Source organism: Sorex araneus, chromosome 1, assembly GCF_027595985.1.
Source record: "Sorex araneus isolate mSorAra2 chromosome 1, mSorAra2.pri, whole genome shotgun sequence".
NCBI classification, from domain to species: domain Eukaryota; kingdom Metazoa; phylum Chordata; class Mammalia; order Eulipotyphla; family Soricidae; genus Sorex; species Sorex araneus.
Genome location: NC_073302.1, coordinates 39,027,042 through 39,042,576, shown reverse-complemented (window position 1 = coordinate 39,042,576; position 15,535 = coordinate 39,027,042). Strand labels below are relative to the sequence as shown.

Here is a 15,535-nt window from a genome sequence, read left to right as displayed (position 1 = left end):
TCACTTCTGGGAGGGCTTGAGGAGACCATGTATATGGTACCGGGGATCAAACCCAGGTTGGATGTATGCAAGGAAAACTGTACTATCTCTCCAGCCTAGGTTAGGATTCTCTAAAGCAACATTGGGGAATAGTAAAGGCAAAAGCCAGATCTGAACAGGTTTGTAAAGGAAAGGGGCAGGAACTATGCTGTACAAGTTAGGCCTGTTAGCTTTCTGAAGAAAATTGGTTTCAAAAGCCTTCACTGGTGGCCAGAGTGATAGCTCAAAGGACTAGTGCCCAGGCTTTGCATGCAGAATGCCTGGGTTGGATCCACAGCCTTCAAGATCCCTAAGCACTGCAGGAAACAGTCCCCAGGCACTGTGTCAGCAGAGCCCCTAAGCACTGCTACCGGGGTTCAGTAGCCACAAAACAAAACAAACCCCATAATTGGTTTAGTCTCTGTTATCACAGAGGTCACAGACCTGCAGATAGACCCCATGCTCCTTATCACATCTAGCAGTGCAGCCTTCTGAATGGGGGTGGAAGGGAGATCTAGAGAGGGTCAGGAAGAGCTGAGATGGGTCACAGTCCTTTGCCACCCACTCCCCTGCAGGGTGAGCACTTCTAGGCACCAGGGATGCTGTGTCTGGATGCCTGAGGGCAAGAACCATCCTGGTCAGAGACAGGAGGAAAGGCAGTAGTGCGTTTTCCTTTCAGATGGTCCCTGTCACGCTGTTCCATGGGTCTCCAGTGATCCACTGCAGCATTCTTTTTTGTTATAATATACTGATGAGGCATTTTTTTCCTGCTTTTATACTAATGTTTTCATCAAAGAGTGATAGTTTATTAAGTTTACGAATGGCCTAGGAGCTGAGATCTGTTTAAGATACTGAGCAACATTATCAAGATCCAGAAGGATCTTGCGGAATCTGGTAGAATGAAAGTGAGGAAGCAGGGAGCACTGTGAAGGCGGATCCCACAGCTGGAGTTGACTTTAGATATTTCATTGATCACCAACACAGACTGCATCAGCACTTGGGGAGGACTTTCCAGTCTTTCCAAACGGAAGTCAAAATGACTGGTTTCATCCACAGCACCTGACAGGAACTGAGCCCGGTCACCTCGGCTGGAAGTTCAAGGTTCTCCACTTGCAGAGGGCATGAGGGCCAGGCTCTCTCCCCTTGAGAACAGACGTGGATGGATGTGGTCTCTGTCCTCTGTCGTCTTATGGCCTGGCACATAAGAAAAGTGCAAACTTGATTCTTCCCCGAGAGTGAAACTGAAACACATTCCCCACAGCAGGCCCCTCTCTTCCTACGTCTCATTCTTCCCCCTCCACTCCTACGCTGGGAATCTAACAGGAAGGATTGAGTGAGTAGGAATAAGCAGTCTAATTCAAATTTATATCTGATTCAGATTATATCCCAGTTTCATGTAGGAATATAATAAAGATGCAGGGGGAGGGGGGCGTTGAGGGGTGGGTGTCTAATCTGAGAGCCAAGGTGGGCTCATCCTTTAAACTTGATATTTAAATAGGTGGATAGGAGACGCTATTCCCAGCTGGAAAGGTGGTGTGCTGAGGTGGACCAGGGTGGAAAGTGACGTGGAACTGCAGGCCTGGCAGTTAAGGGGACAGTAGCCTCATTTGTGGCAGGCATGAAAACCCATCGGACTGGGAAGATTAGACTCCCCTCAGTGCAACCGAGGGGCCAGAGTGGGGACATAAAGCTGGTAGTTTAGGAAGCAAACTGGTTTATGTTAGAAGATTCTGGATGCAGTGAGACTAGACTAAACCTTGTGTAACAAGAGAATAAGTTCATTTTTAAAAACGAATTTACTCAGATACTGAGGATATAGAAATCAACAACTTTTTTTTAATAACCTGTTTTTCTGGAGCCCCTGTCAGGAGCAACAGACGATAGACAAGATAATTTCTGATAGTGGAAAAAAAATATGCTAAAAGAAAAATAAGGCAGTAAGAGACTGAGGAGATAGCTCACTGGGTAAAGCACCTTCTTTGCATGTGGGAGGTCTGTGTTTGTCACCCATCGTCACCTTATCCCCCAAGCACAGAGTCTGGAGTAGCCTCTGTACACTGCCAGGTGTGACCCCCCAACCCCACCCCACACATTTATACTCACACAGTCTCAGTCTTAGTAGCCCCTGTGCACTGCCAGAGGTCCCTATGCACAGAACCAGGAATAGCTCCTGGACACCTTAGGTATGGCTCAATCCCCACCCTCCAAAGAAAGAATACCATGTGACAATCCTCAGTCAGTCAAAAAATAAAATAAAACCAGCAATAAGAGGGGCTGGAGCGGGGCTGGAGTGATAGCACAGCGGGTAGGGCGTTTGCCTTGCACGCGGCCAACCCGGGTTCGAATCCCAGCATCCCATATGGTCCCCTGAGCACTGCCAGGGGTAATTCCTGAGTGCAGAGCCAGGAGTAACCCCTGTGCATCGCCAGGTGTGACCCAAAAAGCAAAAAAAAAAAAAAAAGAGGGGCTGGAGCTATAGCACAATGGGTAGGGCGTTTGCCTTGCACGCGGCTGACCTGGGTTTGATTCCCAGCATCCCATATGGTCCCCTGAGCACTGCAAGGAATAATTTCTGAGTTCACAGCCTGGAGTAACCCCTGTTCAACACTAGGTGTAACCCAAAAAGGAAAAAGAATTTTTTTTTTTTTTTTTGCTTTTTTTGGGTCACACCCAGCGATGCTCAGGGGTTACTCCTGGCTTTGCACTCAGGAATTACTTCTGGCAGTGCTTGGGGGACCATATGGGATGCCGGGGATCGAACCCGGGTCGGCCGCGTGCAAGGCAAATGCCCTACCCGCTGTGCTATCGCTCCGGCCCCAGGAAAAAGAAATTTTTTTAAAAAAACAAACCAGCAATAAGCTAGACCCTGACTTGTCCTCGTGAGGAGGTCACATTTGAGCTGATGATTGAATGTTCAGAGGATATCAGGCAGAAGGAATAGCTGGTACAAAAGACCCAGGAATGTACATGAACTCAAGAGAGAAGGGAAGGGGTACCCAGAAAATGATGCAGTATCTTAAGGTGCTTTCCCACAGGCAGTCTAGACAAACCCACTATTTGTGATCTCCCTCGAGAGGGGTCCAGAAAATGGTTTAATGGCTTAAAGCACTTGCCCGGTGCTGCCCACAAACACTTGAGGTTATCCCTATTGCCCCGCTGTGAGAAAGAGCCCCCAGAGGTGGCTCAGGGAAGGGCGAGGCCATGAACTCAACTCCGAACCGCCCCATGGAAGATAGGAAAGAGGACTGTTGGTAGTGAGCCGGGGACTGACAAGAGGAGTAGTTCAGAAATGTCCCATGGATTGATTCTGAAACAACTCCTTAATAGGACTATGGTCACTGTCCATTTAAGAATCACTGAAGGGCCAGAGCAACTTGCACATGGCTGACCCAGTTCGATCACCAGCACCACGTTCAGTCCTCCCAAGCCACCATCAGGTCTGATCCCTGAGCATAGAGCCAGGAGTAAGCCCTGAGCACGACTGGATATGGCCCAAAACCCTCCCCTTTCCATCCCATCCCCAAAATAAAGCATCTCTGAAGTTAATTAAGAAGAGATGAGAGCTAGGTCAGCCTGGCAGCGTTCCCTGTGCAATGCAGTGTGGTCACAAGAGCAGGAACCCTACAGTCAGACTCTAGCATGGACAGAATTCTAGCTCTTCCATAGTGATGTCAGGTCAGTGATTTAATCTCTAAACCACCAATCCCCAGAAACTCTCCTGAGGAATCCCCAGATTCCTGCCTCACAGTCCTTGGGCCACCGCCCTTGCCAGCAAGCCACACCCAGGGCTTGCAGCAGTCTGAGCACGTACAGCGCCACCGTGTGTTCATTCTGATGTTTACAGCATCGTGCTAGGATTTTTTATGGTTTGCTTTGGTTTGTGGTGTCAAGGATCAAACTTCACACAAGCGGGGCAAGTGCTTTACCACTGCACTGCACCCTCGGTCTCAGGAGTTCCTCATCTTGAAGAATAGTGACATGACGATTAAAGAAGCAGGAGAGGACCAGTCGTAGGGAGCCACTGTGTAGAGGGAACAAATGTGGCTTCTGAGGCCCCAAAAATATTTAATATAGTTAAATTTACTCTACATTTCAGAGCTTATGTGGAGAGAGCATAAGAAAAAGCTTTAAAAGGGGGCTGGATTAATAATACAGCGGGTAGGGCGTTTGCCTTGCCACACAGCCGACCTGAGTTCGATCCCTGGCATCCCATATGGTCCCCTGAGCCCCACCAGCAGTAATTCCTGAGTGCAGAGCCAGAAGTAACCCCTGAACATAGCTGGGTGTGACCCAAAAAGACCAAAACAATCCTTAAAGTAAATGGACCCCAAAACTCTGTGGTTCTGACTACAAGTTTTTGAAAGCAAAGAAAGTGGTGATTCTGCCATTGACAGAAATAGAAATCATCGGGAGTGAGGAGAGTTGTGGGGAGCTGTGGCAGGGGAGCCCTTGTCTTTCAGGCTGGGGTATGGCTCACATGTGCCCAGCCTGACCTTGATTCGATTCCAGTTCCTCATGCCCCTCCCTCACCCCCAGCATCACCATGTGTGACCCCCCCTTCCACAATAGCAACGACAAAATAATAAATTTTAAGTGAAAGCAGAGTGAATTGGTGCTCCAGAGTAAGATCAGGGCAAAATCTGGGGATTTGGGAGTCAGCCTCATGAATGCCTACACTTGAAAATGCAAAAGGGAAAATGTTTAAAGGGGGTCCAGAGGATTGAGCCTTTAGAGAAACACACCCGCCTTTGAAGTCATGGACCTTCTTAGGCCAAGAGGTGCCAGACCGCTCAGTACTCTAAAGACAGTCCGAAAAGATTTCCAAGATTGGGGGGTGCCGCCCTCCACAGAGGTGGCTTGCCGCCTTCCTTTCCTCTGCTTCGTGCCAGGCCCTGCGTGTCCCCCTCCCCAGTAAGGCTCCTCTGTTTCTTTGCTTCCTCCTATGTGGATCTTGGGGTCATGTGTTATTGCTCTTGAGGTGACACGGTTACAACAGGGTTAATGTGAATGCTTTCAGGGTGCAGTTACCACACCCTCCCCACTCTCCTGATACCCCCTTCCAGTCCGCCATCCAGTGTCTCATGCCCTCTCCCTCACTGTTGCCACAGGGGGGGGTGCTGAGAGCAGACCAGTTCTTCGCTACAGCAAGGAGCAGAGGCCAACCACGCTGCCCATCCAGCCCTTCGTGTTCCAGCACCACTTCCCCAAGCAGCTGGCCAAGGCCCGGGCCCTCCACAGCCTGTCCCAGCTCTACAGCCTCTCTGGTTGCAACCGTGCACAGCAACCAGCGCCCCCGGCTGCTCAAGCCCAGCCCCCAGCGACATCAGGAGACTCCCAGGCACCTGCCAGCCGGGGGGCCAGGAAAGCGGGGCCCGAGCCAGAAACTTCACGGCCGTCCCCCCTGGGTAGCTATTCCCCCATCCGGAGTGTGGGTCCCTTCGGACCCAGCACCGACTCTTCTGCCTCCACTTCGTGCTCACCACCCCCTGAGCAGGCCACTGAAAACCCCCCGCCATGGAGCCACTCCTGCCCCGGCCGCCCGGCCACCACACAGCAGCCACAGAAAGAGGAGCAGAAGGTCCTGACCTTGACTGAGTACCGACTCCATGGACCAGGAAGCCTGCCGCCACTGGGCGCCTGGAGATCCACGCTCGGCCGAGCAGAGAGCCTGGCCCGCGCAGGTGGCGAGGGCAGCATGGCCTCCAGGCCCAGTAATGGTATGAGCATTTGCTTGTTTCGTGTGCTTTGTGGGTTGGTTGGTTCAGTGGTTGGACGTGAGCGGACTGAACTCTGGGCCTTCCATGTCCCAGACAAGTGCTCGTCCCTGGCCCCCAGGTCTGAGCTGTAGTTCCTGTCTCCCACCCTCTCCCCGGCACGTCCACCCAACCTGTGAATGATTTTAGAGCCCAGCCTGTGTCACACATTAAATGTGTGCAGCTCTTTCCCCAGTGTCTTGTGGATCCACCACTTGTTCCCAGCCTTCACGTTCTCTCTGGGCCCCCTGGGTGCCTATGAGACCTGCTCACGCTCACCTGTCTCTTCTCCTCCCTTGTATTCCAGCCAACCACCTGTCCCCTCAAGCGCTCAAGTGGCGGGAATACAGGAGAAAGAATCCACTCGGGCCCCCTGGTCTGTCAGGGAGCCTGGACCGGAGGCCACAGGAAGCGCGGCTGGCCCGGAGGAACCCCATATTTGAGTTCCCTGGCTCCCTCAGTTCTGGCCATCTGAACTGCCGATTGAATGGTGTGTCCCAGGGTGCCCGGGCAGGCTCTGTTGCTGCTGGGAGGGACTGGAGAAGGGGTCGGTCAGTGTCCACATGCTCAGGGGCGAGGTACCACACCGAGCTGCAAAACTAGAGATGCTCAGGATTGACTTTCTCCTCTTCCAGGCCAGATAGGAAAGCCATTACCACTGACGTGCCCTGACTTCCAGGACCCCTTTTCCCTGACCGAGAAGCCCCCAGCTGAATTCTGTCTGTCCCCAGATGGCAACTCGGAGGCCGTTTCCATTGACCTGCTTCAGAAAAAAGGTGACTGTTAGCCTCAGTGCCAACCGGGAGTTCTCTTGTCACTGCCTCTGTGTGCCATTTTTCTGCTCTCTAGTCCTCCAGAACCTTTTCCCAGCTTTAAACTCTGGAAGGAATTAGAGAGCACAGGAGTGGAGCAGACTGCACTGTGAGTGTGTGTGCATATGCAGCAGAGGTCTTAGGAACAGGGCTGTCCCCTTGGGTCACCAGGCATATGAGAGGGCTGCCAGGTATCCCATCAGTGCTTTAACAAAGGGTTTCCAAGCACAACACCAGGAAGCTCAGGTAGTCCCGATGGAAACACCGAGAGAGAGGAGGACCAGGGAAGACTTACTCTGTTTAGCAGATAACGAGACACCGAGTTAAACATTTCCAGTGAGATAAAGGGAATAATGGCACAAATTTGAGCAGAATTGGGCTGAAGGGGAGGCAGACTGAAAGGGAAGGAATGAAAATAGTTTGGAGGCAGAGGTGGGAGATAGTGACACTTAAGGGAACAAGGGAGCGATGGGGCAGGTGAGGGACAGTAAACTGTAGTTCCGGTGGATGGAGAGGGGAGCTGGAGGACTTCCCGACAGCACCTCTGTGGGACGTCTACCCCAGCGCTTGGGAATGCCAGCCTTCTCCAGCAGCTGCAGCTCATGCCCAGTATCTTAGAGTTGAGACTGTTCGGGATTGGAGTGAGAGAAAGTTAGGATGTTGAGGGTCTTGCTGATGGAACCATTGAGAATGGGTCCAGGCTGGGAGATTAAACAAGTGGGCCTTAGAACTGGACAAAACAAGGAAGGGGCCGAGACCCTGGGGCCTCATCAAGACGCAGGTGCAGGAAGCGTGGAAATGCTTCTCTCTCCCCACCATGGGCTCGTCCCAGCTGCCTTGCCCAAAGCCCCTTCTTCAAGCACCTTTTGGATCATGTGCAATGCTTGCCTGCAGGGCTGGTGAAAGCCGTCAACACTGCGGTCGACCTCATCGTGGCGCATTTCGGCACCAGCCGGGACCCTGGCGTGAAGGTAGGCGCGAGGCCATGGGGCTTCGCCAGGTCTGCTTCCCTTGCTCTCAGGCGTTTAGAACCCAGAGTCGGGCGCTTGGGGATGGAGGCCAGCAGAGAAGCACCATGAGTGCTAAGAGGCAGAGAGGACCAAGCGCAGGCTTCAAATGAGTCCCTGTTCTTCCTGCCCTCATCCTCAGGCCAAGCTGGGGAACAGTTCTGTGAGCCCCAACGTCGGCCACCTGGTCCTGAAGTACCTGTGCCCCGCGGTCCGCGCCGTGCTGGAGGACGGGCTCAAGGCCTTTGTGCTCGACGTCATCATTGGGCAGCGGAAGAACATGCCATGGAGTGTGGTTGAGGCGTCCACACAGCTAGGTGGGTGCTTGGTGACAAAAGGGGACTCCAGGCTGACTAGGGGGTTTCCGAGACTTCGCAGGTAAGCTCCATCCTTGGCTTCTTTTGTGCACAGGACCATCCACGAAAGTCCTCCATGGCCTCTACAACAAGGTCAGCCAGTTCCCAGAGCTCACCAGCCACACCATGCGCTTCAACGCCTTCATCCTGGGCCTGCTCAAGTGAGTGTGGGGGCGCAGGAGCCCAACCCAGCAGCCCATTTCCCAGGGCTCCACCCCCGCTGAGGAACCAGTTTCTGAGGCGGACACACACAGAGGGGCCCAGACTCATGGCCCCATTGCATGACAGCTGCTGTCAGTTGACCAGCAAGGTCCTCCAGCCCCCCAGCGTCCCAGCCCTGATCCCCTGCCTCCTGCTTGCCTGGCTCATGTGGAAACTGACCTGATTCTTCCATTTCTCTGGGTACAATAAACCCTCACCCTCTTCCTTCCCACACTCCTTCCAAACCCTGCCAGACCTCTCAGCCCACCTCAGGATCCACACTGGATTGTTCTTTGACAAGTACAGTCCCAGCTCCTTTGTGGCCCTCTAAGACCCCGGCACTCACCGTCTGTAGCTGCCCTGATTTCAGGTCCTCCGAAATGCACCTGTGTTCTGGGAGGAAGTAGATCACATGTCCATCACACCCCCACTGACTTTCCAGGACTCTAACCAATGTAGCATTCAGGCCACAGACAGGAAATACCCACCTCTCTGGGCTCTGTGTCTGTCCTCAACTCCTCATGATCTGGCTCTTGCCACACGAAACTCAACTCTCTTCACTTGTCTCCCTACAGCATCCGGTCCCTGGAGTTCTGGTTCAACCACCTCTATAACCATGAAGGTAACACTGGAACTGCGTAATGCCAACTCAGTGTAGGCCAGGGCCCCACAGCCCACAGAGGGCGGCACAGCCCCCTTTGGGAGGGGGAAGTTGGAAATGGAGAAGGGGGGGGTCCCCACACAGGCTCCTCCCACACGTGCTGGGCTTCAGCCATGCGCTGACCCGCCATCTGGCAGCAGAACGCTCAGGCACTGTTGAGGTCAGGGTGGCCGGGAACCCGGAGTCCTCTCTCCCCTGTGCTTGGGGCCACGCTGTAGAGCTTCTGCTGTGCATGCCCTCCTGGTCCCTGCGCCCAGGGCTCAGCCCCCTCTCCCCCTGCTTTCCCACCCCCAGATATCATCCAGACCCATTACCAGCCCTGGGGCTTCCTGAGCGCCACGCACACCGTGTGCCCCGGCCTCTTCGAGGAGCTGCTGCTGCTGCTGCAGCCACTGGCCCTGCTGCCCTTCAGCCTCGACCTGCTGTTCCAGCACCGGCTGCTGCAGAGCGGGCGGCAGCAGCAGCAGCGCAAGGAGCTGCTGCGGGAGTCGCAGGACCTGCTGCTGTCTGCACACTCCACGCTGCAGCTGACCCGCGCCCGGGGCCAGGAGGGCCCTGGGGACATGGACCGGGCTGGTGATGGGGAGCGGGTGAAGGGGGTCGGCGCCCCAGAAGGTGGAGAAGACGAGGAAGAGGAAGAAGCGGAGGAGGCCGCAGCGGCCGCTGGGAGCTCAGGCCGCGGCAGGGGGGCCCGAGGCGGGCAGACAGGCTGGTGGTATCAGCTCATGCAGAGCTCCCAGGTGTACATCGAGGGCTCTGCAGAAGGTTCTAGGTTCCCCCGTGGGGGCAGCAGCAGTGAGAAAAAGAAAGGCACAGGCGGCGGGGGACCACCACCCCGAGAGGGAGTCGTGGAGGGGGCTGAGGCCTGCCCTGCCCCCGAAGAGCCCCTTGTCCGGGACCGGGGCTGGCCCTTCTGGATGGGGAGCCCCCCGGACTCGGTGCTCGCTGAGCTGAGGCGCAGTCGGGACCGGGAGGGGCCCCCTGCGCCCCCAACAGGAAACGAGGAAGGAGCCTCAGAGCCTTCTCCTGGGGGCATCAAGTGGGGGCACCTCTTTGGGTCTCGAAAGGCTCAACGTGAGACCCGGCCCACCAACAGGTGAGAGGCAGACGGGCATAACGTGGGGGTGGGTAAGGGGGTCCAGGCACAGCCCGGGCACAGAGCGAGCCAGAGCCCCAACTGTGTCCCTCAGGCTCCCCTCAGACTGGCTGAGCCTGGACAAGTCCATGTTCCAGCGAATGGCGCAGACGGTGGGTGCATTCCGGGAGCCCCCCGAGCCCAAGGAGTGCCCACAGGAGCCGCACTCCCCAGCCCCGCCCGCCAAGCCTCCCTGGTGAGTCTGAGAGATGGGCTGGGGGTAGGGGGGCGGTGCTGGCCTTATGAGGGGTCTCTGACCTCCCTGTGTTGTTTCCCCAGTGAGGTGAAGGCGCTATGCCACCATCTGGCCACCGGCCCAGGACAGCTGAGCTTCCACAAGGGGGACGTCCTGCGGGTCCTGGGACCAGCTGGAGGAGACTGGCTGCGCTGTAGCCGGGGCCCCGACACCGGCCTGGTGCCGCTGGCCTATGTCACCTTGACCCCGACTCCAAGTCCAACCTCTGGAAGCAGCCAAAACTGAGGTCCTGTGCATGCTGGTGACCTCAGGGACCCTCGTAACCCTCAGACTCGGGGCCTAAGAGCCCTTCCCCCGCCCTCTGGCTCGCTCCAGAGAGCAGTGGGAGCAGGGGCACGTAGTCCTGTACTCAGTATTAATTCTCCCGGGACTGTCCCGGGGCCCTTGCCTGGCCCCCCACCCAGGGAGGCAGGGAAGGCAGGAGGCCCTGGGTACCCGGGATTCCCTGATCCAGGGGGCCAGCACGTCCATGGGTGCAGACGAGCACCTCCCGATACAGGGAGGCGACCGGAAGGCCTGTTTTCAGAGTTCCCTTGGCCAGGTGGCAAGGAGGATGGGTGACAGTATTGGGGCCGGATTCCTCAGCCCCAGAGCTGTGAATGGGCCGTGACCAGTGCCTGGTGGCCAGAAGGATGAGGAAGAGCCCAGGCTTCTGTTTATGTACTTATTTATTTATTTATTACACCTATTAATAAAAAAGGTGCTCGGCCTCCAAACCAGTTTCTCTTTGGCCCAGCTGGGAGAGGGGAGAAGTGGGCTGCGGGGGGCTTACGTCAGGAGCTGCTTCTGAACAGTGCTGAGGCCCAGGGCATTCTGGGTAAAGTGCCCATAGGTGCGGCCGAACTGGAACTTGTACCCTGTGCGGAACAGAGTGTGTCCAGTGGAGCCGGCACCACAGAGATGCCAGACATGTCTTAGCCAGTTCCTACTGCCCTCCAAAATCTGGTCCTCCCCACTCTGCACTGCCTCAGTTTCCTTTTCTTCCCAGTGATAAAAATGAATCATAGGATCAGAGGTCCATGGCCCGTCTCCCCGTCCCACCCAACACACACACACACACACACATACTCTATGCCTGGCCCCTGAGCCTCCTGATGGGGTGCCACTCACCTGGCACGTAGCCCCCATAGTGAGGTAAAAGGCCCAGGTTTTGAGGGTAGATCCTGGGCAGCGGGGGGCGTGCAGCACCCTTGCTGCTCCCATGCGCACGCATCTGCCCAAACTCCTGCAGCGCCAGGTTGGTGAGCACCGGGAAGCCGGAGCCGAAGAGGAAGCGTGCACGTGGCACGTAACCGGTGAAGCCTGCGGGTACCGGGGCCCTCCATGAGTCAGAGTGCCCCTCCCCACCCTGTTGGTCATGACCATCCCCAACTCACCTGACATGAAGAACTTTTGAGGATCTTTGTCATCCATGGAATAGGGCGAAGCCTTTTGAGGGGAAGTGGAGAGAAGCAAGGCAGAGCAGTGAGAGGGACACGTGCCCATGCCCCCGGGCCGGATAGCCCCCCTGCCCCTGTAAGACCCAGGCCAGCCCCCAGCTCCCCAAAAGCCTTCTCCTCACTTGCTCTGCCTTCTGCCCCGGCTCTGGGTCTTTCTCCACTTCCAGCTTGGCCTCTTGGTCTTTCTCTGGGTCTTTTTCTCCCTTGACCTCCTCCAGCCGCCCATGTCCCCCCTGACCCCGGTGCCTCTGGTTGAACTCACTCAGCGCCTCGGCCCAAGCCTGGCTGCAGTTCTTAGCAAAGATGAACTGTGCCTGGGGTATGAAACCTGGGGGGCACAGGAGGGCTCTGTCAGTGTTCGGAACAGTGGTGCTGGGACAGGGGTACCTGTTCATACCTGGACACACACCTGTGTACCCCGGCACCAGGCTGGAGCTGAGCCTTTCGTGGCCACGCCTGACCGGCAGGCGGCCTATGAGAACCTCAGGAAAGCTTGGTGGCCGGATGGGAGGCAGAAGAGTGCGGTGGGCAGGAGGCCAGGCTAGGCCCGGAGCGCCTTGGAGGAGCTTCGCTGTCGCCTGCCCGTAGGTCTGGCCCATGCTGAACCGAAGTAGCGGGCAGTGTCCGGAGTACCTGCGGCACAGGCCTCAGCGCTCACCCCTGCCCCGGCATCCCCACGGGCAGGCGCAGAGATCTTGGCAGGTCCGTGTCCCCTGCACTCAATGTGTCCATTTGGAACAAGCATTTCTCGGTCCTCGGTTCTCAGCCTTCCCCTCTGCTGCTGCCCGTCACCATGGAGAAGACAACAAAGCTTCCTGACAGGCCCGGCCACCACGATTCTCTTGCTTTTCCTTCCAACGCCGTAGCTATCCCAGCAGCCCTGGGCCTCCCAAACCACCATGTGTATTTGTCCCCCCCATTCCCCGGGGACCCCTTCCCTACGTGCCCTAAACCCCCACTCTCAAAGGGGCCGAGCTCTGGAGAGAAGGCTTACCCTGGCAGATAATGAGGGTGCTGAGGGTTCAGCCCTGGTATGAAGGTGCTGGCCCCCGCCATGGGAACCCTGGCAGCTCCTTTTGTTTGCCTTGGAGCCGGTGAGGCAGTGCGGGCTGCAGGGGCTGCTGCGGTCCCTGGGCTGGGGCTGTGGAGCCAGGAGCCCCGGGCAGGAGGCGGGGCAGAGGGGGGAGTGGCCAGAGGGGGCGCCCGGGAGGTGTCGACTGTCACGACTGTCACGTCCCAGGCCAGGGCGCTGGAGAGTACACAGGTCTGAGTACCCGAGAGGAGTACAGCCTGCCTCCTGGCAGCAGGTAAAGACTGAGGGGTACAGCCTCCCCACCCTGGGGCCGAAGGAAGGGCGGAGGCGGGAAGCAAACACCCAGCCCCCTCTCAGCACCTACCAACACCTGGTTGTGGACAGAATTTTGTCTTTGGGAGTCTTGGTTGAAGGTGATGGAGTTCCTGGGGGAAAAGGGACTCCAAGAGGAAAAGAAAAACCTAGAGGGGCCAGAGCGATAGTACAGCAGGTAGGGCGCTTGCCTTGCACACTGCAAACTGGGGTTCAGTCCTGGCATCCCTTATGGTCCCCTGAGCCCACCAGGAATGATTCCTGAGTGCAGAGCCAGGCCCCCCAGCATGTGGCAGTCAGGACCAGAAAAACAGCCAGAAAACCACTGCTCTTTGGGAACGCGGGTGACAACCTCCCCTCCGCAGGTGGTTCACCTGAGAATAGCCGAGGAGCCAGCATAGCAGGCCAAGGGAAGGGGCACCCGGACATGAGGTCGGGCACCCGGACATGAGGTCAAGCACCCATAGTTCCTCATGGCTGGTGACCATAAGCCCAGGTGACTGAAACTTTTCTGCCCCTGGATTCTCTACAGGCTCATATAAAAGTTCGGAGGTCAGGGACTGGAGCGATAGCACAGCGGGTAGGGCGTTTGCCTTGCATATAGCTGACCCGGGTTCAATCCCAGCATCCCATATGTTCCCCTGAATACTGCCAGGAGTAATTCCTGAGTGCGAAACCAGGAGTAACCCCTGTGCATCGCCAGATGTGACCCAAAAAGAAAAAAAAAAAAAGTTAGGAGGCCAGGAAGATGGCTGAAAGGGCAGAGCATGTGTTTTGCATGTTTTGCATGTGGTCCAGTCACCAAGCCCTCATGGAAGTGACAACCCCCAAGCACACTGAGCCAGGAGTAGCCTCTGGGCACTGCCACGCCTGACCCCGGAACAAACATTAAAATAAACTAATATATCCAGGATATCACTATATACATTTAGGAAACAGTCAGATTGTGTGTGTGAAAGAACTGCCCCTAGCACACAGCTACAGAAACTTAATTTGCTTTCCAAATGTCTAGTATTGTCTGGCAGCTTCTAACATGTGGGAGATCTGTGAATGGTTAATAAATTCAGTGCATATGAGTTTTACTGCCAGAGTTCAAAGGAAGGAGTTAAGAGAATAATGGGGGGAGTGAGGGAGTAAGATTAGTGGGGTAGGGGAGAATGGGACTGGAGAGATAGTCTGTGGGTAGGGTGCTTGCCTTGCATGAGGCCAACCTGAGTGCAATCCCTGGCAGCCCATATGGTCCCCCAAGCACCACCAGGTATAATTTCTGAGTGTAGAACCTCAAGTAAACCTGAATACCACTGGTTGTGGCCCCAAAACCAAGAAAAATGGAAGGGGGCAGGTTAGCATTGTTATGAAAACAAATCAGATTCCAGGAGGCAAAATAGAGATGTGGAAGAGATCTCGGAGACAGGAGAGTCAGAGTGAATGCACTGCGGGCTGAGAACAGCCCCTTCAGCCTCTTTCCAGAAGGCAGGGCCCAAACCTCCCCTCTATGATCACACACACAGCCCTGACAGCCCTGACTGCGTTAGCTCAGAGCCCCTAGGAATACATGTTCTGCAAAGAATACCCTGAGTCTGTGTCATTCAGAAATGAAGTTTTAGGAGACTTGGCTCACAGGTAAGGAAATGTGCTAGAGGATGGAGAGCCAGAATTGAGTCATTGAGTTTCACTCCTTGGACTTTGGGATTCCGTAACCGGTGCTATTGGTTGCAGCTCAGATGAGGACAGGGAGCTTGGAGCTAGCCCTTGAATGAGTCTGGATTCATCCAAGACCATAACAGTCCTGTTCCCTTTGCCAGCATAGGCTGGTGGCACTCAGGACAAGCAAAGGGAATGTCCATGGGAAGGAGGGAGAATTCTGGGGAAAGGATCCTGGATCTTTAAAAAGGCACACAACAGATGAGAGTGAGGGCAAGAAGAAATGAAACCTATTCCTGCCTCTATAAGTCCCATGGGGAGGATGATGAGATTAAGCAGCTACCATGTAACTGGGGCCAACATGCGAACCCCAGTACCCCATAAGGTCCCCAGAGTCTGCCAAGAGTGATCCTTGAGCATAGAGCCAAGAGTCAGCCCTGAGCACCACTGAGTATGGCAAAAACTATTAAAATAAATCATTGTGTTATACATTAGATATTAATAAGTTATTTGCCAATTTCTTTTTGGTGGGGTTTTTGGGGGGTGGGGTTTGGGGGCCATACCCAGCTTAGTTCAGGGGTTACTCCCGGTTCTGAATTCAGGAATTACTCTTGAAAGTGCTGGGGGACCATATGGGATACTGGGGATCAAACCCAGATCATCCCTATGCAAGACAAATGCCCTACCTTCTGTGCTATCTCTCCAATCCTTTAAATTGGAATAGATTATCAAAATCCATACAGATCCTAGTTCAATCATTTGGTTTTAAGTTAATACTGGGCAAACCTAAATTCCTCCCCAGAAGGATAAATGTAAAGAGATCATGAAAACCTTCAAAACCATAAATGAATAAAATCCAAAAGATTACATGCAATGCAAAACTCTTTCGGGGGTCCACACTTGGCTGT

General features: G+C 55.1%; 2 protein-coding genes across 9 annotated transcripts in view; one reads left to right on the top strand and one right to left on the bottom strand.

The window, feature by feature from the left end:
• RUSC2 (RUN and SH3 domain containing 2) overlaps nt 1-10,915 on the top strand; it is a 67,697-nt gene extending 56,782 nt beyond the window's left edge. For all 4 annotated transcript variants that reach the window (XM_004600219.3, XM_055143469.1, XM_055143420.1 and 1 more), the window contains 10 exons: nt 5,127-5,735; nt 6,079-6,261; nt 6,407-6,547; nt 7,478-7,554; nt 7,733-7,907; nt 8,002-8,107; nt 8,723-8,769; nt 9,103-9,904; nt 9,999-10,139; nt 10,223-10,915. In XM_004600219.3, coding sequence (XP_004600276.2) covers nt 5,127-5,735; nt 6,079-6,261; nt 6,407-6,547; nt 7,478-7,554; nt 7,733-7,907; nt 8,002-8,107; nt 8,723-8,769; nt 9,103-9,904; nt 9,999-10,139; nt 10,223-10,424 — 2,483 coding nt within the window. In that variant the 3' untranslated portion in view covers nt 10,425-10,915. The remainder of the gene's footprint in view (nt 1-5,126; nt 5,736-6,078; nt 6,262-6,406; nt 6,548-7,477; nt 7,555-7,732; nt 7,908-8,001; nt 8,108-8,722; nt 8,770-9,102; nt 9,905-9,998; nt 10,140-10,222) is intronic.
• Nucleotides 10,916-10,920: 5 nt separating this feature from the next.
• FAM166B (family with sequence similarity 166 member B) lies at nt 10,921-15,063 on the bottom strand. Of its 5 annotated transcripts, none has more exons than XM_004600398.2 (6): nt 12,633-15,063; nt 12,048-12,271; nt 11,761-11,966; nt 11,576-11,627; nt 11,310-11,501; nt 10,921-11,056 (listed from the first exon to the last, which is right to left on the bottom strand). In XM_004600398.2, exons 1-6 carry the CDS (start codon nt 12,692-12,694, stop codon nt 10,968-10,970), a joined length of 825 nt encoding a protein of 274 aa, XP_004600455.2. In that variant the 5' UTR covers nt 12,695-15,063; the 3' UTR covers nt 10,921-10,967. The 5 variants fall into 5 exon arrangements, with proteins under 5 accessions (XP_004600455.2, XP_054999622.1, XP_054999668.1 ...); XM_055143693.1 differs by having other exon boundaries at nt 10,946-11,056; nt 11,310-11,434; nt 11,577-11,627; nt 11,711-11,966; XM_055143647.1 differs by having other exon boundaries at nt 11,761-12,271.
• Nucleotides 15,064-15,535: the final 472 nt, after the last annotated feature.

Bases quoted from the DNA above. Each gene is read 5' to 3' on its own strand.
- FAM166B (XM_055143583.1), bottom strand. From the start codon at position 12,694: ATGGCGGGGGCCAGCACCTTCATACCAGGGCTGAACCCTCAGCACCCT. The intron at 12,272-12,632 runs GTAAGCCTTCTC...CCTGTGCCGCAG, and splicing joins CACCCTCATTATCTGCCAGG to GTACTCCGGACACTGCCCGC. The intron at 11,628-11,760 runs GTGAGGAGAAGG...TCCCCTCAAAAG, and splicing joins CGGGGCAGAAGGCAGAGCAA to GCTTCGCCCTATTCCATGGA.